Genomic DNA, 21,916 nt, shown 5'->3' with positions numbered 1-21,916 from the left:
ACTCATTTCATCTTCACCATCAGCTATGATTATCCTGGCACAGAGAGGTTCAATGACTCATCCAAGGTCACATTAGATAGTAATTAGCAAACCTGGCTGACATGATGAACTCAGGCTCCAGGCCCCAAATCCCAGAGCTCTGTGAACGCTGCCATCTCCCTGTGTACCCAGAGCGTCCTGTATTCCCCCTTCAGTAGCAATTTGTCACAAGCGCATGTATTTGTTCACTGCCTGTGCTCCCCACCAGACTGTCCACTCCCAGAAGGCAGGGGCCGTGCCTGTCTTGTTGGAAGCTTTCCCTCTAGCATCGGATATCACTGCTTTTTTAGCTGAACGTCATGCTATGCTCCAGGTCACCCACTCCAGAGGAGGGCTGGGGTAAACCCTTCATAAATGTCATAGAATGGCCCGCCAGACACACGCACGAGGATTCATGGAGAAATTGCCCCACCACTGATTCCGCTGACTACTGCCAGATGGGGCTCCTCCGCATGGCCCTTGGCTACCAAGGGTCACAGGGGCAAGGGGACAGCAAGATCCATCATCCACGTGTCCAGGAGTGATGGCAGAAAAGCTCTGGGCCAGGCTGGGCCAGCATATGGCTCCCCCTGCTGGTTTCCTTCCATGTTCGTGGCACCCTTTTCCGAGGCACAGCCCAGGAGACACTCACCAGCCACGAGAAGAAGCCAGCTGATTTGTCCTGGGTGGAGATCTGCCCCTCATAGGGGCCGAAGATGTGGCCCTTGGGGATGACCTCATTTATGCAACGCACGTCATTCTCCCCACTGGCTTCCTTGACCACCTCCATGCCCTGGGGGATGGTGAGGGCCGCCCGGTCTGGGATGCCCACAGGCACCGGCGTGTCGGACACAAACACCGGGGGACCATGGTTCGGGCACTCATCCACAAAGTACTCCTGGCAGGACTCGCAGACTGGAGGGATGGAAAGAGGAAAGAGAGCCTCAGTTGGGAGGTAGGACCCCCATGGAGGTGGCTGAGGGGCTGATGGGAGGCCCACCCTGAGGACAGCGTGAGCCAGTGGAAAGTACACAGCCTGGGACTCGGGAGTCCCAGCCCTGGCTCCACCCCAGCCAGTCACAGGCCCCTGAGTCTTCAGTAGTGATAACTCACTCCCCTCCCTGGGGACTCAAAGGACACACCCACCAACATCAAGGAAGCCAGTTTGAAAAAATAGAAGAAAGATCATGACTGGAGTCAAATAAGTCTGGGTTTGAATTGCAGCTGTGCATCTGTGAGCTGTGGGACCTGACGCAGGTGGTACTTAACCCTCACCCAGTCTCAGTGTCCTCCCCTGGAAAATGGGACCAAATAATGGACACCTCAGTGGCTAACGGTGAGGATTAACTGAGGCCTGGACCTGTGTCTGGTACATAATAGGTGAGTGTCTATCTTCAGTATTCTCACTGCAAATTCCCTAAGCAGAGATGGGATGGAGGGGGGGTGGGGGGGCGGTGAAGGGCACGCAGAGTGGCCAAGAGTAGCCCCAAGCTCCACTTACACCAGAAGTCCACTTGCTGGAAGCTTTTGGGCATGATGAGGTCACGCTTCCCCTTCAGTTTCCTGGGCTCCACTTCCATGGCGGAGGGGTCTGGTCTCCTAGAGCTGGCCAGGACAGGGGCCAGTAGAGAAAGCACAAAGCGATCAGAGTGAGAGGCTGCTGGGCAGGGAAACTGAGGACGTGACCGGATGTGAGGCAGGTGGAGGAACCCCAGCCCACCTGCTTGTTCAGTGCAGTGGGTAGTGGAAAGGTAGGAGTCCTGAGACCTGGGTTCAGGCTTTCTTGGGCCACTACTTGGGTTTTTCTAGAGCCTGTGCTCACCCCTGGTCCTAGGAGTTGCCCAGAGCAGAGTATGGAAGATGAGTAAAGCATGGGATGTCTTCCCAGGGTCTCCCATCAACCCAGCCCAGCAATGCTCCCCCCCTTCTCCCTCGCCTGTCCCCACATTGGGGCCTCACCAGGGTTGGCCATACTCCTGGTCGCGGAGCGGTGAGCAGACCTCTGTCTTCACCACCGTCACCATCTCCCCCACGGCTGCCTTGGTCTGCGCCAAGCACTCCTTCATGTTCTCAGTCATTCTGTCCTGGGGACGCGAAGGCGGGACCACCACAGGAAGAGGATCAAAGAGACAGGGGAAGAGGGGTGAGTGGCAGAGAGGGCAAGCGGGGGTCTCCTGGAGTCTGGTTACCCTCCCTGCCATCCCCAGAGGAAGCGCTTGAGAACACAGACAACAAAAACAGCTGTAGCCCAGCCAAGAGGAAATGCCATTTCTATCCCGGGCTGGTCCTGGGGACGACTGGAGCCACCAGCCCCATGGGGTCAGGGGCCGGGAGGAGCTCAGGCCAGGAGGCAGGGCTGAGAAGCACAGCCTGTACCCCAAGACCAAAGGGCAAAGGGTACGAGGGACCCACAGGAGCCTCTGCACAAAACCCTGCAATGGGGAGCAGGGGAGGGATCGACTCAAGTCCAGCCGGGGCCAAAGGGGGCAGGCAGATGAAATGGGCCCCGAGCGCCTGGCTGCACAGCCCCTCACCCAGGGGCTTCCAGGGAATGCAGCCAGGCTCGCTTCGCCAGCTCAGAGCAGGTACAGGCGGGGCCTGGGGGTCCCCGTGTGGGCCGGCCCTGACTCCAAGCCCCACCCAGCTCTCTCTAGGGGAGTCTCCCTAGCCCGCAGCTTACCGCCCTCCTCCACCACCGCGCTGGGCTTCAGCCCCTCCCTTGGCACCCCAGGGTCCTCATGCCAAGCCCGGGGACACTCTTCTGGCCAGAACAGCGCTCAGCTCGGGCTGGGAGCGCGCTCGGCCCCCGGACTGGGCGAGCAGCGTGTGTGACTCACTACCCGGGGCCCCGCTGGCCACACCCCTGCTCCTCGGCTAATCAGCCCCCTGCTCCCCACCGGGGCCCCAAAGCCGCCGGCAGCGGGAGGGGTGTGGGGAAACGTGACGGCCTGCCCCCTTCTCCGAGCCGGCGGGGACTGGGGGCGCGCGGAGGGGGGCGGGGGAGGCCCGGGCCGGGCCGAGAAGCCCCGCCCCAGCCCCCCACCGCCCCCCCTGGGACCCCCAGCTCCTGAAGCCCGCGGGTCATCCCGGCTGCGTGTCCGGCTGGGAAAGTGTGAGATCCCGAGATCCGGCCGGCACTGCGCACCGGCCGGGAGCAGGGGCGGCGCGGGGGGCCGGGGAGGGCGCGGGCTCGCTCTCTCCCTCTCACCAACCTTCCCGGCGGGGCGCTCCCTGCCCAGCCCGGCCCTGCCCAGCGCCCGCCCCCCGCCCGCCAGGCCCGGCATTCCTTGCGGGGGCATGTGGCTTCTTGCCGGCCCCGGGGGCACGCAGTTGGCTGGCGGCCGGGAGGGGGGCGCGCGGGGAGCGAAAGGAAGCGGGCGCCCGGGAGGGGGCCCCGCCTGGGAGGAATTCCAGCCCCTCCCGCGGGCCTCGGCCCCCACGCGGGCCGGGGGGCGCCTCGCGGGCGTCTGGTGAGGATGATAGCGCCGGGGAGGCTGGGCCCCGCGGCCCACCGCGCGCCCTCCCAGCCTCCGCAGCCCACTCGGCACGGCGGCAGCGCGGCCTGCGGCGCGGCCAGAGCGCCAGCGACACCCAAGTCGCCGGCCACGCAGCGCAAGCCCGCCCCTTCCCCACCTGCGCGGCCTAGGGTGGGGACCGGCGTCTGCGAGGGGCCCCAAGGTTGGTGCTTGGCTGACCTCATAGCCCACGAAATGGCCCCCAAGCCACCCGTGAGGTGGGCAGGGGTTGGGTGTCAGCGAGGCAGGAACCTAGAGCTGGAAGACGTCCAGTGACTCGCCCAAGGTCACGCAGCCCGTTCCTGGCGAAGTCTGCACTGGAGCCTAGGGCCTCCTCTGAGTAAATGGGAAACAGCAGGACCCCGAAATGTAAGCGTTTTGTTTCAGGACTGGTTCACTTTCACGCCACACCCTCAGTCCAGTCTTCTTCTAGAAGTATCACCCGAATCACCCTGGGGTGGGTGCAGGACTCAGCCCATAGGTGCAGCTGCCAGGTGGGGGCAGGACCCAGTGGATTTATAAACAGTCACAACACCCCTGCCCTAAGGAGCACTTCTCAACCGCATGGACAACATTTACACGCAACACATCCTGAGGCAGCTGGTCTAGAGTTTAGGAGCCTTGCTCCTGGAGCCCACTGCTTGTGTTCAAATGCCAGCTATTGGCTCTGTGACCCTGGGCAGGTGTTAAGGACTGAATGTTTGTATGTGCCCCCTCAGAAAAAAAAAAAAAAAATCCATAATCCCTATGTTGGATGCCCTAACCCGCAGTGTGCCTGTATTTGGAGACAGGGCCTGCGAGGGGGTGATAAAGGTTAAATGAGGTCACAAGGATGGGGCCCTAATCTAATAAGGCTGGTGCCCTTAAAGAAGGGGAAGAGACACCAGAGCGCCCCCTCTCTCTCCACCAGGTGAGGACAGTAGGAAGGCAACAGTCTGCAAGCCAGGAAGAGAGCCTTCACCAGGAACCAAATTAGCCAGCACCTTGATCTTGGACTTCCCAGTCTCCTGAACTGTAAGAAATAAGTGTCTGGTGTGTAAGCCACCCAGTTTATGGCATTTTGTTATGACAGCCCGAGCTGACCTGGGCAGCAGGCTGTCTAACTTCTCTGTGCTTCCATTTCCTCATCGGGAAAATGTGTCAAATATTAGATTCTATCACAGACGTTGCTGTATTAAACAGACAGAGACGTGTTTGGAGGGAGCTAGGGAGCTAGGCACCGTCTCTATACATCCACTGAGTAAAGCTCATCAGGAAGATGGGTATGTGTGACATCATTAAGGAGTGGCTTTGAATTCTCTCCTTTGGATTGGATTTATTTTAAGTCAGTCATTTGCAGACTCTGCCACTATCATAGGAACTGACCGCTCGGGACCATTTTGCATTGAGCTCTCCTGTTCTAGCCCCTCTGCCCTCCCCCGGCTTCACCTGTATGCCATGCTCCACCCTGCCAGGGGGGCCTGTGAACTTGCTGTGTATTCCACCTGGAACACACCTGGAAAGCTCCTACCTATTCTTCAGCCCTCACTGCCCCCCCATCCATAATACCCTCTCTAGCCCCATGTCCCTTTCCTCATGACACTTGTCACTCTTAGAGCAGTCTTCTGGCAGTATGATTATTTGATGAATACCTGTTTCCCATAATAGATTAGAAGCTCCCCAAGGGCAGAGGGCAGGCCTTTTTGCTCACCACTGAATGGCCAGCACTTGTAACAGTGAGTGCCTGACGTCAGGGCAGAACAAGTGAAAGGCAAGCCGTATGCTAGGGCATGAACTTTAAGGAGGCACCCATTCTCAGGGCCATGCGCTTGCAGGGCTGGCACCCGAGACTGAGTGCCTCCTTCAATTGTGCACCCCCAGGTGCCTTGCTTGCCTTACCCGGGTCTCAGCCTTGCCTATCACATAGCATATTCTCAATAAATGTTTGCCAAGTTAATTCATGACCCAGTGACCCGTCATAACTCACTGTCTCCCACCAATATGTTCTTCTGGCCCCTTTGAGTATCTCAACTCTGTAAGAGACCTCCGAGGGGGAGATAGGGTGGGTGGGTTATTGTTTTGAACCCTCTTCATAGGGTACTTTCTCGTGACCTCTGCCAGGCAAGGTGGGGGAGGCTGGCATCGAGAGGCAGTGAGGGACAGTGAGAGTGTGATGGGATTAGACTCCTGAGGCCTGGAGCCTGAATTTGATAATAAGTGTAAAGTATAAGCTGTGCAACCATGGGCATATGACTTCAACTCTCTAGGCCTTAGTGTCTTCCTTGGTAAAATGGAAATAATCAAAATTGCCCCAGAGAAATCACTGAGACAAAGGCTGGGTCAAGGTCTTGGAAAGAGCCAAGTGCTAAGGGTTTGTAAGGGATATTAATCCCTTACTGGCTCTAAACTGGCTGCCAGAGGCAAGGGGGTGAGCAGGAAGAGAAAGGAGAGGGGGGATGGAGGGAAGAGAGACCGGGGGGAAGGAAAGGAGGGAGAAGTAGGCAATAGTATGGGAATAAAGGCTGGAGGGGAAGAGGGAGAGGAGAGAAAATCGGAGAAAAAAGGTGGAAAGGGAGAGGGAGACTCAGTGAGACAGAGGGAAGAGGCACACAGACATTTTTCTAAGTCTTAAATGGTCCTGGGGAAAACATCCCCTTATAAAAAAAAGCATTCATTTGAATCTCAAAGTAGAGATGTCTGTGGGCCACGTACTTTCATGTCTTATTTTTCATTTACATCCCACCTTCATCCCATTAAAAAAATTGTGACGATTTATAACATAAACTCATACTCAGCAGGACAGTTGAACAACCAGAGACCTCATGGAGAGGAGTGATGCCAATTATACACAGAATCTGTGGTAAGATGTTTAGTGATCTAGCTTTCCATTCAGTTCTGAGCCTCCTGGCAGCTAAGGCAAAAAGGGAAACACGATGGGTTACAAAGTACTCATTATTTGATACCTATTTATTGACTGGCTGCACAATTAAGTTCTTTTCATTCTTGGAGGGGTCCAGCTGCCTGGAGAACCAGAATCAACTCTCACTTACATAACTGGTGTGTATTACAACTCCTTTCTGTGTCTGTAGTGAAGGCCATGGGGGCAGGGAGGGAGAAGATGGGATGTGGCAGGACTGAATGAACTTCCATTTGGGAAGAGAGGAAGAACACGGGCTTGTGTCCTTCATTAGGTCCAGCTCAGTGGGCACGGTAAGGCCCCAGCCAGGTGAAGCTCCGGCAACTGTTTCCGCAGACTGCTCTGGCCCTGCTTGCCCAGAGAGGGGCTTAGGGGAGGGCGGGGTGGGGGTGGGGGTCAGCAGGCCTCGTAGAGGACTCCAAGCTGCTGGCAATGCTCCCTCTCAGCTGGCTCCTCTGAGTCTGCACCCGCAGAGATTAGGCATGTTGCAAACCCAGCAATGAGATGCAGACCCAAGAGGAGGGGGCAGAACGCGGCTCAGGAGCCTGCAGCTCTGTTTTCACTCTTGGCAGGTTGCCAGGGTCCTGGAATGCCCGGCAGCCAGTGTGGCCAGAGGACCAGGGGCCTGTACCCACTTGGGTACCCTAGAGGCTAGCGCCAGGAGAACCTGGCAGGCCTGCTCTTGTACCCCCACAGCATTCTGTGTTGTCTCCCCGATGACAAAGGGACACGCAGTGAGGGGGCTGGCCCGAGTTACACAGTGACCTGGGCTGGGTATCCCAAGCCTTGGCTCTCAGTCCTGACTGTGCCATAAACTTTTATTTATTTACTTATTCATGGCTGCGTTGGGTCTTCGTTGCTGCGTGCAGGCTTTTCTCTAGTTGCAGCGAGCGGGGGCTACTCTTCCTTGCGGTGTGCGGGCTTCTCATGGCGGTGGCCTCTCCCCCGTTGCGGATCACGGGCTCTAGGCGCACGGACTTCAGCAGCTATGGGTCCCGGGCTCTAGAGCGCAGGCTCAGTAGTTGTGGCTCACGGGCTTGGTTGTTCGGCCGCATGTGGGATCTTCCCGGACCAGGGCTCGAACCCGTGTCCCCTGCATTGGCAGGCAGATTCTTAACCACTGCGCCACCAGGAAAGGCCCTGTGCCATAAACTTTTTAGGTGATCCTGAGCAAGCTCCTGCCTGGCCCTGAGCCTCAGTTTCCCCTTCCTGAAAAATGAAAGTTCCAACGTGGTTCTTAACAGTAAACCATGGGGATAATTGGGGGAAAGCATGGAATTATTACAGGGAGTTGTTGGATTTATATGTCCAGCAAGCTCTGCCTATGGAAAGAACAGATTATATGCCTTGAACTCATGCATAAGACAGACTTGCAAATGTGTGTAGATACTTCTGCGATGAACTAAAGGTAAATTTATTTAACAGTGTTATTGATTCATAGAAGCCCTACGGCACCATGTGTTTTGTTAACCAACTGATACCAGCACAGCCACTCAATAAGCTGTGTAACCTTGAGAAAATTCACTATCTGCTCCACCTCGGTTTCCTCATCTGTCCAATGGGACAGATATCAGATCCTGCCTCCTAGGGCTGCTTTACAGAGCACAGTGCCTGGCATATAATAGGTACTCTATAGATATTAGTTCTTCTTATCGTCCATTTTATTTATTATTTTAAACGTGTAGCACACATCAGGTGAGCCTGTTGGTGAAATTTTTTTGACATTAGAAGAGGGCCTTGGGCTCCCCTGGTGGCTCAGTGGTTAAGAATCCGCCTGCCAGTGCAGGGGACACGGGTTCGAGCCCTGGTCCGGGAAGATCCCACATGCCACGGAGCAACTAAGCCCGTGCGCCACAACTACTGAGCCTGCGCTCTAGAGCCCTCCAGCCACAACTACTGAGCCCACGTGCCACAACTACTGAAGCCCGCGCACCTAGAGCCTGTGGTCCACAACAAGAGAAGCCACCGCAGTGAGCAGCCTGCGCACCACAACGAAGAGTAACCCCCGCTCGCCACAACTAGCGAAAGCCCGCGCGCAGCAACGAAGACCCAACGCAGCCCAAAATAAATAAATTTATAAAAAATAATAATAATAAAAGAGGGCCTTCACGAGTAGTCAATACCCTTAATAGAGAAACACTTTTAATAAATCTATACTATAAAGATGCTTATCCCAATGGAAAAATAAAATGGAAAAGAACGTGAAAAAGCAATCTACAAAAGAAAAGAGACAAATGGCCAATCTGCTTTATGGAAAATCACAAAACGCTAATACTCAAATAAATATAAGTTAAAACAAATAAATATCATTTCTCCTCTATGAAACTGGCAAAGATTAAAAATCTTGATACTAGTCAGAGTTGGCAAGTGTGTGGGGGAAATACCCTACATACCCTACTAGTTAGAATAGAAATCGGTGTAATCTTTCTGCAGGGCAATTTGGCAATGCATATGAAAAGTCTTAAAATGAGCAAAACCTTTGTAGGAGCAGTCCCAAATCTAGGAATTTATCCTAAGGACATAATTAAGTTGTGTGCAAAGATTTACCCACAAGGCTTTCCTCTGCAACACTATTTTTAGTAGCAAAAAACAGGAAACAACTTAAACCTCAAAAACAGGGGAGAAGTTAATACATAACACACAATGAAATATTACACAGCAATTAACAGTGCTTTAGAAGAATATTTATTGACACGGAAACAGGCTCAACATACTGTTAAAGAAAAACTTAAAGTTATGAAGTGAAAGAAGCCAATCTGAAAAGGCTACATCCTGTGCGATTCCAACTCTATGACATTCTGGAAAAGGCAAAACTATGGAGAGAGTAAAAAGATCAGTAGTTGCCAGGGGTAAGAGGGTGGGAAGGGTGAATGGGCAGAGCACAGAGGATTTTTAGGGCAGTGAAACTACTCTGTATGATACTATAATGGTGGATACACGTCATTATACATTTGTCCAAACCCTCAGAATGTAAAACACCAGTGAGCCTTAATGTAAGCTGTGGCCTTGGGATGATAATGATGTCAGTGTAGGTTCAGCATTTGGAACAAATGTACCTGCCTCTGGTTTTAACTGTATAACCAACAGCTGAATGCCTGCTGGGGTGGCCACCGGACTGGCCACATAGCTGAGGACTGATGGGTCCAAGCATACCTCCGGCTCTTGGAGTCTGGGCTAGTCCTCAGACTAATGCTGCTGTCCATAGTGGGGGAGGTTCTGGAGGTGGGGGCCAGGAAGCATAGGGAAACCCTCTAGTTTCTGCTCGATTTTCCTGTGAACGTAAAACTGCTCTAAAAAACAAAGCCTAGGGACTTCCCTGGTGGTGCAGTGATTGGGAATCTGCCTGCCAATGCAGGGGACACGGGTTCGAGCCCTGGTCCGGGAAGATCCCACATACCGCAGAACAACTAAGCCTGTGCACCACAACTACTGAGCCTGAGCTCTAGAGCCTGCGAGTCACAACTACCGAGGCCGCGTGCCACAACTACTGAAGCCTGTGCACCTAGAGCCCGTGCTCTGCAAGAAGAGAAGCCACCGTAATAAGCCCGCACACCACAACGAAGCGAGCCCCCGCTTGCTGCAAATAGAGAGAAAGCCTGCGTGCGGCAACGAAGACCAAACGCAGCCAAAAAGCAAATAAATAAATTTATTTATTTAAAAAAATAATAATAAAGTCTATTTTTTAAACGAGAGTTGCAAAGATAGATACAAAATAATTCCATATAAAATGTATATTTAGCTATATGGATTTGCACACACAGATCTGGGAGGATACGTATTGGGATATCACTAGTGGTTAGTTGCGGGGCTTTCGTTAAAGAGAGTTTCTGCTTTCTTTTTGCTAAAGAGAAAAATAAGTCACTTAAAAAATTTCTAAAGGAACTCTTCATACTCATTTAGTTGAGAAATCGCCAGAGAAGATAATAACTAAGGTTCTTCCATCTTTACCCACCTGTCATTAGACACTGAGATCGAACCAATTATTTGGGAGGAAGGAGGATCCAAAGACTGAACACCAGGCATATTGTCCCTTGATGCACATTGGATGGATGAAGGAATCAATCAGTCGACCAACTGAGCAATAAGGGCCCCAATATTTCAGCCATGAAACAACTCTGTTTTAATCTTTTATGATTCCCATTTGAAAGACATACTGCATGTATTGTATGATAATTCATTCATTTTCCTAGTTTTTCTAACACACACAGGTTATGTGATAACTAGGGTGAACACATGGGTTCTCTGCTGTCATTCTAAGCAAAAGCAAAGAAATCTGGCACGTTCATTCACGTGTCCTGCTGGTTACAGGGAGCCGTGCGATTTTCATTACACTTCTCTATGTTCAAAACATAGCTCGGCGGATAGAATACTATGCAGAATTGAGACGACCACAACTGCATGCTGTAGTATAGATGAGTCATAATACCGAGAAAAGAAACGAGACCCCAAAGAGTACATGCCGTATGGTTTAATTTATAGAGTTAAAAATAGGCAAAACTGTGGTGGTTACAGGTGTTACTGGTTATCCTTGCAAAGAATTATTATAGAAATGGGCAGAAAAGGGGGTTCTAGGGTGCTGGCCATGCTCTGTTTCTGGATCTGGGTACTGGCCCCTTGGGTGTGTTAAGTTTGTGAAAATATATTGAGCCATGCTCTTATAATATGTGCATTTTTTATATGTATGTTAATAATAACAAAGAAAAAAATCTGCAGGGGCCCTCAGGGCAAGGAACTCCCGTGGCGGGACCTCCAACCCCATCCAGCCCTTGATTTTGCAGCTGGGGGAACTGCGGTCCAGCCAGGTGAGGCTCCTGCCCCAGTCATGGCGGATCTGGTTTCAGGCCTTTACCTGCGTGGCAGTTTCCACTGAGCATCGGTGGTACAGCTGGCTGAGGCCTGCAGAACACACTCTCCCAAGGTGGTTCCTCCTGCAGAACCTTTTAGAGGTAATATGTTTACTCCATGATGGTAAGACTTTGATAAGGACTTGGGAGAAACAGTGTAAAGGTTCGCGAGTCAAATGGAGAAGCTGGCGAAGGACGCCACCTTCTTTCATGAGTTTGCTTCTTACAGCGGATGCTGCTAGTGGCTTACCGGGATCCCATTCCGCCTTGCCTTTCCTCCCACTAATGGAATTGGACTCTGTTCAGATGCTACACCTTCCTCACCGGACCTACTGCCCTACCTTCGCGGCGGGGGGGGCGGGGGGGAAGCACGCAGCCTTTGTTGCAAATGGCCGCCACGTCCTGTGGAAGAGACCCCAGCAGGAATCAGGCTTAGGATGACCTGGCACGGCAGAGCAGCGGAAAGGTGTGGTATAGTCATAAATATATCTGGTCTTTGTCCCCAGCTCCTGGAACAGAGCTCCTAAAGCCCTTGGCATTTACCAATAGGAGTGTCTTCTGTTATTCACAAGGAGCCCCTTGCTGTCACACCTGAGTTGATGCTAATGAAGTGACTTAGGATGGGGCCCCTTGATAGACCTAAGATGGGGCTGATGACCAGAAAGACCAAGAGATTAGAGTTAGAACTTTCAGTCCCATCCACTGACTTGGGGGTGGGGGTAAAGACTGAACTCTATGAAAATTCTTAAGATTCAGAGAGCTTCGTGGTTGGTGAACACGTCCGGGTGCTGGGAGAGTAGCGCGCCTGGAAAGGGCACGGAAGCTCCATGCCCCTCTCCCCATACCTTGCCCTATGCATCTCTTCCATCTGGCTGTTCCTGAGTTGTATCCTTTATAATAAACCAAAAATAGTAAGTAAAGCACTTTCCTGAGTTCTGTGAATTGTTCTAGGGAGTTATAGAACCCGGGGAGGGAGACATGGAAACCCCTGATTTATGCTGGTCAGAAGTATGGGTGGCCCAGGACTTGCAAGTGGTGTTTGAAGTGGGAACCATCTTGAGGGAGTGGGCCGCCAACCTGTGGGATCTGTGCTCATTCTGGGTAGTTAGTTTAAGTTGGTGTCGAAGTATCAGAGCGTGGTTTGTTCGGTACTGGAAAACACTCCAGAGACGGGGACTTTAAATGACATGGTTAAGGCATTAAATCAACGGGTCCTGATATCTGTCCTACTTCTGCACTTCCTGTTACTTCTTTTTACTCAAGCCTGACTAGGACAGGGTCTCTGTTACATGCAGCCCCAGCCATCCTCACTGGTACCCTACCCTGCCAAAGGTGCAGGCTCCACCTACCCGCAGGTCCGCTGGGGCTGGGATCGGAACTCTGGCTGTGCCTCTGTAAAGCATCCTCCCCGATGGTGCCTTGGACTACAAAGGGGCAAAGGGAGCGGCTGCAGCATTACACCCCCAGCCACCCCTCTCCCCTAAGCCCAAGATCTGACCTGCAGCTATAACCCGAGCTCTCTCTCTCATGCACTGCTGGTGGGAGTGTAAACCTGGTACCTCTAGGGAGAGCAGTTTGGCACTGGGAACCTTTCAAAATGCACATAATCTTTGATCCTGCAATTCCACTTCTAGGAGTTTCTCCGAGACACATGTGTAAGGGTATTCATTGCAGCACTGTCTGGAAGCGCAAGGAACAACCAGCGTGTCCATCTGGAGGTTGGTTAAATAACTGATAGCATAACCATACAACAGGCAGCTGTTTCAAAGAAGGAACTGACGGAACAAACTCCATCCCCTGCTTCCACTCTGCCCCTACTGTCCATTCTCCACCCCACAGCCAGGGTGAACCCATTACAACCTAGGTCAGATCAGATGGCCCCCAGCTCAAAACCCTCCTCAGAGCCCCACCTCACGCAGAGCAAAGAGCAAAGCTCTTCAGCGGCGTGCCAGCCGGACCCAGTCTGCCCTCACGCCCTCTGGAACTCATCTCCTCCTACTCCCCTTTCACGCCCACCACAGCCCCAGAGGCTGCCTTGCACAGCCTGCAACAAGACACGCTTCGTCTTGAGCCTTTGCACTGGCTGTTCCCTCTGCCTGGAATGCTCTTCCCCCAGGGACCCACAGGGCTCACTCCTTCACGCCCTTCAGCCCTTTGCTGAATATCACATTCTCTGGCCACCTATATAAAATTGCAGCCCCCTTACGCTTTCTACCCCTCCTTCCTTACTTCATTTTCCTCCAGAGCACTAGTCACTGTCAAATACATGCAGTACTTATTTATATTCCTGGCTGGCTGTCTCCCCGACAAGAATGTAAAGTCCAGGAAGGCAGAGATATTTATCTGTTTTGTTCATTGCTGTATCCTCTGCCACTAGAAGAATGCCTGGTGCAAAGTGAAGCACACAATACACACATGTTGAATGGATTACATAATTCGTGGTGAAAACAAAATCTTGGTAAAGAAGACTTTGTATAATTTGAGAGGCAGCAGAAAATGGCGGTTTGAGACCAGGCTGACTACGTTCAACCCCCAACTGCGTCGACCACTGTGTGCTGTCGGGGGAGTTCCTTAACCTCTCTGTACCTGGAGATATTCATAGCACCTACGTGGTAAGGCTGTTATGAGGATTAAATGAGTTAGTATTTGTTATCTACCTAGAATGGTGTCTGACACAAGCTGAGTAGGCTATATAAATGGGTGTTACATAAAATAAACATACCCCGTTTTAATAAAATTAGAAGGACATACACATGCGTACGTGCTCATGTGTGCACAGAATAGCTCTAGGCTACGACAGCTGCTGTTCCTGGGATTGCCAGCTGAGGGAGGAAAGTTCTCACTGAATTTTACACCAGATCCATGCGTTTCTAATTTAAAAAATAGATTAGCAATGCCTAGGAGTTGTCAATTGTTGAGGCTGGGTGATAGGTACCTGGAAGTTTATTATACTCTTCTATCTTTTTTGTAGAGTAAAAAAGTTTTAGAGTACGTATCAGTATTAATAGTCTAAAAAAGAAGTCCCAGGCTACCCTGCCACCTCCCCTCCCAGCATGCCAGCGAGTGGAACAGAAGGGAAGACTGCATCTGCTGATGGAAGGAGGGTGGGCAGGGGTGGGGGTCGGGGCTCCTTCCAGCCACCTGCTGTTCCCACGGAGGGGGACCCTGAAGTCCAAACAAATTCCCTGAGTCCCACCCGGCTCCAGGATTCCAAGCACCAAGTCATCCACACAAGGCTGTGGGAGAAGGGCTGTGCTGGGAGCGCTGGGTCAGGCTGCAAGTGGCGTAGGGTCTCTGGGCTGAGCTACCAGGGGCTCAGGGAGGCCACGCCTGCAGACGCCAAAGCGGGAGGAAGGGAAGGTCTTGATGGAAAACGGCCTGGACGTGTACATTCATTGAAGGACAATCAGAGACGGCCTGCATTGATTGCTTGCAGGCAGTCTGGTCTGTTGGGAGACCAGACTTGTCCTCTGGTGTCCCCCGCTCCTTACCCCTGTGATGCTAAGGCAGAGGGCACGCAGTCTTTAAGCAATCTGCCTCTTAAGGGGCAGGGCTGGGGAAGGTGTGCTCTCGCATCTTACTGCCTCCTACAGGCTGTTAGAGCTGAAGGACGCACCCAGGCCCCTCCTCTCTAGACAAGGAAACGGGAGGCCCAGAGGCAGTGACTTGCACAAGGCCTCCCAGAGGAAGACTCTGGGAGATACAAACCCACCGCCCTCCAGCCTGTGCTCGCAGCCCCTCTCCCGCCCCGCTCTCCCTGCCCCTCTCCACAGCGCTCTTAGCGTCCTCGCCTCTACAGTCCTTCCGACCCACCCACCCACGGAGCTGGAGCCTCTATTTAGCCAGGTGGGACCCTGGTGAAACACCACGCGGTGTTTTGGCCACAAGGAAAGGGGTCCTACTGTCCGTACCATGACTCCCAGAGGGAAAGGCCTGTGCAGGGAGGGGCTGCAGGGCCCTCGGGGGCCCCGTGGGCCTGGTGCCAGCCTTCACCTCTCCTGCAGTCTCCTTCAGCTCCCTCCCCTCCTTGTTCCATCCGGCCCTGCCGTTCTCACTGGCTGTTTTTTCGCCCAGTCCTGCCCAGAATCTCAGAATGAAAAGAAAGCTCAAAAGTCACCTAAATCTTTGCTTCTTCTGGCGTGGTCCACAGACCAGCAATAGGGCCATCACACGGCACTTGTTAGAAATGCAGAGTCCCGAGCTCCACCCCAGACCCCCTGAATCAGAGCGTGCCTTAAAACAGGAGATTCCCGCAGTGATTTGTACGCAGAGTTGAGTTTGAGAAGCGCTAGTCTAAACTGCAAGAGGCTGGAAGCCGCGGTGACTATCATCACTGAGCGCGCTTGAACACCTCCAACAGGGAACCAGGCGGCCAGGCCACCATCCCATGTTCGGACAAGTAAGGGGTGTGTGTGTGTGAGTGTGTGTGAGAGAGAGAGAGAGAGAGAGAGAGATGGAAGGGGTGGTCCGCCATGGGTCCTGAGCGTCCCCTGCTGAGTTTATCAGACTGCAAGCCCTCACCATCCTCTGACCTCTGACTGTGAGCCATTTCCGTAGCTAGTCACATAGGTAACTAAGTAGGTCACGGTGACCACAGCATGAATGCTACCATACAACTGCTCGCTCCCCGGGGAAGGGGAACCAGCTTCTTCACCGCTTGCTACAAAAGGTGCCGAGCCCTCTGCCCTGAGCTCTTCCAGTGCAGTGTAAGAGCTCTGGGTCCATCGTGTCACCATCTGGGTCCATCGTGTCACCCGATGGGACTTGGAGGCACAGTAACCGGGGCTACCGTGCGCTTGATCCTGCTGTCTCCCTCCTGTGCTGGGGGTAAGAAGCTGTCCTGCTGATCCGTGGAGTCTTGGCCACATGTGGCATCCACGCCAGATTAGGGTTCTTTCCTACTATGTGTGTGTGTGGAGGTGTGTCTGTCTGTGTGTGGGTACCAGGAGTGGCCATTTATGAAGCATTAATTATCTTCCCACATACTCATGGAAAGGCTCACACACGTGGGTTTATACGAGGACCTCGATTTGAGGGGAGTCAAAGGGAACCCGGTCCTTCTTGAGCACCTGCTTTGCGCCAGGTCTTGGCCAGGTGCTCCACTTTTTTATTATCTCACTTAATCCTCTTCGCAAACCTGCAGGGTGGAGTCTATCCCCGTTTTATATTTGAGGAAACTGAAGCTCTACCAGCGGCTCAATCCTGAAACAGTAACAAGCATAAATGATCTGGACACAGGCAATAAAGAAGTAAACAAAGAATGAGATGATTTCGGAGGATACCTGTGAATGCGAGGCGCTGTGATCACTAATTATTATAATGATTGTGTGTCAAGCTGGACCGAACAAACAGTGTCCTGGGGCTTCTCCGGCTGGGCTGACAAGCTCCGCCCGGAGGAGACACTGCGGGACCGTGACACTCTGTAGGTGGGTGCTGGGGCGGGTGGGGGGTGAACCTGGCAAGGACCAAGGACAGAAGACCTTCATCCTGGTCCTGGAGGAAAAAGGGGCGCAGATGTGGCTGATGCCAGGCTCTGTGCCCGGTGTTCTACACGTACCGTGGAGGATACTCATTTATTCGCTCTTGGCTTTTCCATGCTATGGAGTGCCAGGTACTGTCCTAGGTGCTGGGAACCTGGGGTGAACTAGGTCCCTGACCTCGTGAGGCTTGCAGCCTGGGGAGAATGTCTGTAGGTTTCTCCACTAGCATCCATTACCCGTTCTGGCACCAAGCCCCCTGGTGTCCTTGGGGAGACCCCTTTTCAAAATGCTTCACTCTGACTGGATGGCCCAAAGGCCAACCCACCAGGGCTTATATCTGTCCATCCTAGTGAATGGTGTAGGGAAGGGTAAAGGGCCCAGTTAATCATGAGCTGCAGTTTGGGGGTTTTGGAGGAATCTGCTGGGAAGAGGAACTCTGAAAAAATAGAATGTAAGTACGGATCTGCTGGCTGGCAGCCACGGTGCCACCACACACGGCAGCCTGCCTGTGAGTGGAGCCAGTACAGAATAAAGCAGGGTAGGATAGACAGGCCGAGTCCCGGCGACACTCTGTGAGCCCTGGATCCAACTGTGCCTGAAGCCGTAGATGCTCCTGGACTTCTCACTTTGCGGAGCCCGTAAATTCCACTTTTGCCTAATCCTGTTAGACTTGAAATTCTGTCTGATTGTATTTAGTCCTTTCAACAATCTACTGAGTACACTTTTACTTTACTTGTTTTTCAGACAGAAAACGGAGGCTCAGAGAGGTTAAGTGGCTTGGATAAGGATGCACTGTAACTGTCTGGAGACTCTCCAAGTCAAAGCCCATGCCCTTTCCACTACCCCAAGGTGGCAGTGTAGAGGAAGATAAGCTGCAGTTGAGCGTGAGGTAGGGTCTTCCATGTCAGGGAGTGAAGGGACCTCCTAGGAGAGGTGGCCCCTGGGGGATGATTAGAACAAGACTTGCTCTAATCAGAGACAGGTCTGTAGAGAGGCAGCAGAGGAAAGGATCCACAGCTTACAAGCTAGTGGCTGGTGTTTTTTTTCCAGTTTTTATTTTGGCTTTAGTTGCCAACTTTAAAGAAACATAAGATTTCGTGTAAAAACATGGATGTTCAGCTTTTCTGGAGAACCAGAAGTACTAGCAACGCTAGGTAGGCGGTCTCACGTGGCAATAATTTGCCAGAGTTGGGTGACGGTGGCCAAATGGGCAAAGCACTTACTTTCCAGATCTCCGGCCAGCCCGTGTCATTCAGGGACGTCCCCTGCCTGGGCTGGGCTGCTGAGTGTGTGGCCTGCATGGCAGAGACCAGAGTGCTGTGCAGACGCTGTCCTCTGAGAACCCAGCCTCAGGTGAGAGGAGGGCGCTGGGGAGGGACCACGGTGGGCCCCCCGCCTTTGTCCGCTCTGGCTGCTCCCAAGTCCCCAGGGCCCAGAACGGTCCCTGGTAGGGGCTCAATGCACCCTTGGTGGAGGGAAGACGAAAATGAGAGTGTGAGCTGGGAGCTTCCAGGACCACCTCACAGCGACCTTACAAACCAACTCCAAGAGGCACCTTGGCGTAGAAGTCAGGAGCAATGTGGGCTCTGGCGTGGGCACAAATGGCGGCTCCACCACATACAGCTGTCATCTGCGGAAGTTATTTTCACCTTCTGGGCCTTCAGTTACCCCTCCATAAAATGGAGATGATAATAATCAGAGGGTTGTCGTGAGCAAAATGGTAAGCAGTCAGTAAGTAACTGCCTTCTTCCATGATTCGCTGACCTGAGATAAATGCCTTACCCTCTCTGAGCCTCAGTTTACCCGAGGCGGTTAGATTTGATTTTCGGCTTGAACTTACCAGCTCTGGTATTCCGTGACTATGAAAATTCAGCATTCCTGCAAACTCCCAGAGCTGGGCCACAAAGAAGCACCCTAGCGGGTCCCAGGGGTCTCTCTGCTAAACCGCTTCCCCACTGAGGTCAGAACACACCTGAATGTCCATCATGGTATCACGGTATAACCATTTGATTCCAAATTCATTTAGACTTAGCCAAGTACAGCCCCAGGACCTGCTGTGGCTCATTTATTCCAAATCATAACCCAAAGGCACAGGGACACAGCCGCAAGGAGCCGGCCCTCGGGGGCCCTTTCAGGGACCCCAGGGTGTCCTGTGCTTGCTTCTGAGCCCGCAAGCAGGGCTCTCGGCACAGGCGTTTCACTGCGGCTGGCACCCGGTCATCCAGTTGGCAGAGCCGTTTCCATTTCTCTCACACGCCCCCGGATGGGAAATGATTCATGAAAACCAAGAAGGTAAAATTAGCCCAGAGGCTGCCGAGTAATTTATACAGCCAACAGCCCCAGGAGGGAGGGAAGGCCCCCGCTGCCAGCTCAGTGTGGCCTCCTGGGGGCTGGCGGACACCAGCCTGGCCATCAGGAGCCTCTGCCTCTGGGGTCTTCTATTTCTGGACTCAGCCTCCAGGGCTGTTGGCAAGGCTTCCGGAGCTTTCTCCGATCCCTTCCACCCCCTCAACAGATCTGCTCGTGACATTAGGGACCTGCTGAGTGTCAGCGGGCGGCTGCGGAGACGCGCATGCGTTTCACCCTCACCTCAGCCTTGGGGGGAAAGTTTCACCTCCTGTCTCACAGGTGAGGACACTGAGGCTCAGAGAGGCCAGGCGAGTGGCCAAAGGTGTGTGGCAAAGCTCACATTCAAACCCAGATCGCATGGACCCCAGAATCAGTGCTTCCCCCCATGCGGGGTGCTGTCTGCCGAGCCCCAGTTTCTCAGGTTGGGGCGAGGGAATGGACCTGGTGGGGTTCCCTGGCAAGCCCCACCTCATCCTGCCCTGTGCTTCTCAGTCTCAGGACTATTTAGGACGAGGACCTGGTCCTTGACTCCAAGCCCAGGTGTCCCAACTGGCAAGGTGGAGAGTCCCCAGTATCCTAGTATCTTCAAAAGGGGTTGAGAAAATGCCAGGCTGGGCCCTGAGCCATGAATCATACCCCTACCCCTAAAAGGGAAGGACAGAACAGCAGGTGTCGGTGAGCCCCATGGTCCCACTTCATGGGGCCAGACACCAAGGCCCAGAGAGGGGTAGGAACTTACTCAAGGCCACACAGGAGATCTATGGCAGAGGATGGGATGGACCTGCATCTCCTGTGTCCCACTGCAGAGAGCCTCCTGTCAGAGCTGTTCACAAAGTGAGCAAATCTGAATGGGGTTCCCAGCATGCAGGGGCAGCTGAGGCGGGAGTCACCCGAGACCTCCAGGGGCCCTTGATCTGGTTCTTCCCCAGGCATCTGCCCCCAGTTTTGGAACCCACAGTGAGGAACCAGAGAGGGCCCCTCAGAAGGCGGTAGGTGAGACTCCACGCCTGTGGGAACCTGGGTGAGTCACCTCGCCTCCCTGAGCCTGGATGAAAGACGGGCACGGGGAACTGACAAGAAAAATGTGTGTGTGAACCACCTAGCAGGCTGTGAGCATCCCACAGGAATGCAGGGGTCCCACACGAGCACCGTCACGGCGCTCACCCTCTGCCCCCCGGCCCCCGGCTTTGCCCAGAGGAAGCCCAAGGCCAGCCACGGGTGACACCCCACAGCCACCCATGCAGAGGGAACTTGCCTCTGTCCCCGGGGCTGGGCAGCTGCACGCCAGTGAGACAGCTCAGAGCCACACCCCACTCCCAGGGCGGTTCAGAGCAGCTCAGAGGCACCGTCTCCCCAGAGTGACCGCAGCTGCCGTGGGCCAGCCCTGAGCACAACACTTTCAAACATCACCGCACTGGACCCTTCCCATCAACGCTGGAGAAAAGGTGGCTGGGTCCTCCCTTTACTGACACTCAGAGAGGCTGAGTCGCTCGTCCAAAGCCTCACATCCGTTCATGCAATTATTCACTCGACAGGTGTACGCCGAGGCCCACCGTGCGCCACGCACGGCGCCAGGATGAGACAGGCATGTGTAGCCCTCCTGGCCATGAGAGGCCTTGTGGTGTTCACGGGCAACCTCGAGCCACTCTGCTGGGATTCCAGTCCCAGCTTCACCCCCATATGTCCTTGAGAAGTCACCTCTCCGCACCTCAGCTTCCTCAGTAAATGGAGGATAAGAATGGTGTCTACCTCATGAGGTTATTCTGAAGATTAAGTGAAATATTATGGGTCAAGACCTAGAATAGCACCCGGCACTTAGTAAGCACTCAATAAACATGAACAGTTACTGTTGAGCCAGGACGCAAGCCCACCTCCCTCTGACACCAGCAGCCATGCTCTTAACTCAAGGCTAGGCCGGCTCAATGTCCGAGGTGTGACCCAGCAGCATGACTGGTGAGGGGCTACAGTAAGAATCAGAAGGTGGGTTCAAGTTTCCCCTCTGCCAGCCACCAGCTCAGAGCAGCCCCTGGGCCTTTCTGAGCCTTGCTTCCCCCAGTCTTGGCCTGCAGGGTGGGCAGGAGAAGAAAGCAGCTTGGGGCCAAGAATAAAACGTACCCCATGATGGCTGCCCTCCTGCCTCCCTGGGCAAGTACCCAGAGTCCCCAGGGTTGCTGCTGCACACCACAGGACAGGCCCAGAGAGCGAGCCTTCTCCCCAGCAGGGCACGTGGCCTCAGCTGAAACAGCCGCACTGTCCCCTGCCACCTCTGGCTACTGAGAGGGTTTGTGGCTGGTGCCGGGGAAGGGCTGGGCCCCGGGCCACCGACGGTGCTTCTCACCTCTCAGGAAATAATCCCAAGCCTCTGTGCTCATTGACCACACATGCCACAGACCAGAGGGCAAGAGGTCAAGAAGGGCTGCCCTGCTGGGCACCTTCCGCCAAGATCTCACGTTGGGTGGCCTCGTGAAAAAGAACCGAACAAGGAGCCAGACGGCCTGGGTACATTCCCAACCCTGCCAGCGGCTGTGTGGCTTTGGGAAAGTCACTTGACGTCTCTGGGCCTCTGATTCCACATGTGTGAAATGGCCTTGACCAGGCTGCCTAGTTCAGAGGGTGGCTGTGCAGAGCTGGTTAGTTGGTGGCATAAAGGTGGTTTTGAACCTGAAAGGGGGTCGGGGGGATGGAGGTGTGAGAAAAAAGCAAAGGGGCCATCCTTTCCAGCACTAAATATACAGTCACCTGCAGAGATTTGCCCCATGGGCTGAAAGGTAAACCCAGGCCTGGACCGGCCAGTGTGGCCCAGAGGGGCCCCGG

The 21,916-nt window shown here is 53.7% G+C and overlaps 1 protein-coding gene across 5 annotated transcripts in view; it reads right to left on the bottom strand.

Annotated features, from left to right (window-relative positions):
* Positions 1–21,916, bottom strand: part of PRDM11 (PR/SET domain 11) — an 89,701-nt gene that overhangs the window by 52,505 nt on the left and 15,280 nt on the right. For 3 of the 5 annotated variants that reach the window (XM_033860516.2, XM_073808808.1, XM_073808809.1), the window contains exons 2-4: positions 1,978–2,102; positions 1,520–1,623; positions 671–933 (exon numbers count right to left, since the gene is read on the bottom strand). In XM_033860516.2, the coding sequence (XP_033716407.1) occupies positions 671–933; positions 1,520–1,623; positions 1,978–2,096 (486 nt within the window). In that variant the 5' untranslated portion in view covers positions 2,097–2,102. Of the gene's footprint in view, positions 1–670; positions 934–1,519; positions 1,624–1,977; positions 2,103–2,698; positions 3,238–21,916 lie in introns of those variants that run through there. The other 2 variants (XM_073808806.1, XM_073808807.1) reach the window with 2 other exon arrangements.

Source organism: Tursiops truncatus, chromosome 8, assembly GCF_011762595.2.
Source record: "Tursiops truncatus isolate mTurTru1 chromosome 8, mTurTru1.mat.Y, whole genome shotgun sequence".
In the NCBI taxonomy this organism is placed as follows: Eukaryota; Metazoa; Chordata; class Mammalia; order Artiodactyla; family Delphinidae; genus Tursiops; species Tursiops truncatus.
This window is presented reverse-complemented; position numbering and strand designations above follow the sequence as displayed.